The sequence below is a fragment of the Sceloporus undulatus genome, unplaced genomic scaffold (genome assembly GCF_019175285.1).
Source record: "Sceloporus undulatus isolate JIND9_A2432 ecotype Alabama unplaced genomic scaffold, SceUnd_v1.1 scaffold_17340, whole genome shotgun sequence".
NCBI classification, from domain to species: Eukaryota; Metazoa; Chordata; class Lepidosauria; order Squamata; family Phrynosomatidae; genus Sceloporus; species Sceloporus undulatus.
In genome coordinates this window covers 1-1,882 of record NW_024820255.1, presented here as the reverse complement: position 1 = coordinate 1,882, position 1,882 = coordinate 1, and the positions used below count along the sequence as shown (strand labels likewise).

At 43.0% G+C, this 1,882-nt stretch overlaps 1 protein-coding gene across 1 annotated transcript; it reads left to right on the top strand.

Moving 5' to 3' along the window:
* Positions 1-6: 6 nt before the first annotated feature.
* Positions 7-1,475, top strand: LOC121918569 (scaffold attachment factor B1-like). Its single transcript, XM_042444593.1, has 2 exons — positions 7-623; positions 1,147-1,475. The coding sequence occupies exons 1-2, from the start codon at positions 85-87 to the stop codon at positions 1,205-1,207; spliced, it is 600 nt and encodes a 199-aa protein (XP_042300527.1). The 5' UTR covers positions 7-84; the 3' UTR covers positions 1,208-1,475.
* The last annotated feature ends 407 nt before the right edge of the window (positions 1,476-1,882 follow it).

Genomic DNA, 1,882 nt, shown 5'->3' with positions numbered 1-1,882 from the left:
GATCCGCATTTGTCTTTGCTGTGTTTCCCTGGTGATTAAACCTTGTGCCATTCTATTCCTGTTAAATCCATAGAAAATGAGAAAATGCTCGACATTTTGGGTGACACTTGTAAATCTGAGCCCCTTAAAGAAGACCCTCCTGAAGCGGAGCAGGCGCAAGAAAGGAATGACCCGTTGGCGGGCAAAAAGGCATCCGAGGAAGAGGAAGAAGATGCGCTTGGCGGCGCCTCCACCGCTCAGCCGGAAGAAGAAGAGGCTTTAGATTCGGAGAGCCAGTCAGGCCAAGAAGCCGAGAAAGAAGAGGAGGAAGCCAAGCACTTAGTTGTAGCGAAAGGGGAGCTGAGCGGACAGAGAGTTGAGGAAGCCAAAGTGGACTCTGACTCTTTAGCGGTAGAGAGCAGGAGTGGAGGTGGAGGTGGTGAAGGAGGAGGAGGAGGAGGAGGTGAGAGTAGCAGAGGAGCCCAGACTCTGGAAGCCAGTAGTGAGGAAACCGCGGAGACGGACGCAGGGCCCCAGGTGCTTAGCCCAGAGGCCGAGAAGATGGAAGCCAAGGCTAAATGTGAGGAAGAGTCCTCTGCCACTAAAGAGTCCTCTGCCAAAGAGGCTGGTGATCAGAACACGAGGTTTGTTTTTTCTCCGTTTTAGACCAGATGCTGTCTTAAAAAAAAACTCATTGGTAGAGATTGGGTCAATGTGTTTCTTCAGATTGGCCTGCAAGACTCCTGAAATTGTTACCTTGTCTTTAAAAAAAAGTCTTCTAGGTTTTGTTTTATTTTCGCTCCTCCATAAAAGAAAACCCCCACAGAATGGTTTGATTTCTTTTTCCTCCCCCCCCCCCCCCCCCAACCTTCAGAGGTTGTTGATCTTTGATCTTTGCCTTTTTAATTGTCGGCAGGATGTTCTGTCTTTAAGGTTGACCCCCCTGAGCCCACTGCATATTTTAATTAAAACAATTCTCTTAGCTTTCCATGCAAAAATATATTTTACAATCATACACACACACACACACACACAAAGTATTTTGACAACTCATTATGGTAGGTATTGTAGTCTTGTTTCCTTTATGAATTTAAAGCCAGTTTGTTGCCTTTTTGTGTTCTGATTAGTTTTTGCTTTTCTATTTTTCCCCCCTTTTTCTGTCCTTAGTTCTGATGAGACTCGAGATGCAAAACTGGCTTCAAAAGAGGAGAAAGGTATGTGCATTTAACATGTTATTTCCATGGAGCCTTTTCTGGCTTTTGCTTTATATCTCTTAAAATATTTGGACAAGGGGTACCTTTTGTTAAAAATAGTATGGCCACATTCAGTGACACTCTCTCGCCTCAGAGGAAGGCAAAGGCAACCCCCATCTGAATAAAATCTTCCCAAGAAAAACCTGTTGGTAGGCTCACCATAAGCAGACAATGACTTGACGGCACCCACCCACAACTTTGTGTTAGTTGGCAATCTCCCATTCAAGTACTTACCAGGGATTGCCAAGGTTGGAGATATTAGTTGCCTTTAGCCGCCTCGATCTCATTGGAGAGGCGGGGTATAAATATTACTATTGTTGTTGTTGTTGTTATTGTTGTTGTTGTTGTTGTTGTTATTATTATTATTATTATTGACTTCTGTTCCTCATTACAAGATGATAAAGAAATCCTTTTTATACTGGTCAAAGACCGAATAAATTTTATTACATTATTACTGAAATCCTTTTGGCTGCCTAAGGGCATTGGATTGAAACTAAAAGTCCCATCTTCTAGGCAAATTCAAAGAATCACTCTGCTGTTGAATATCATATGTCTTGACTGTGCCTTTAAAAATTCTGTTGATGCTTGTGTTGAGTTGTTTCCAGCCTCAAGAGGGGTGGCTTTACTTTCTTATCTCTTCTGTTTTCAAA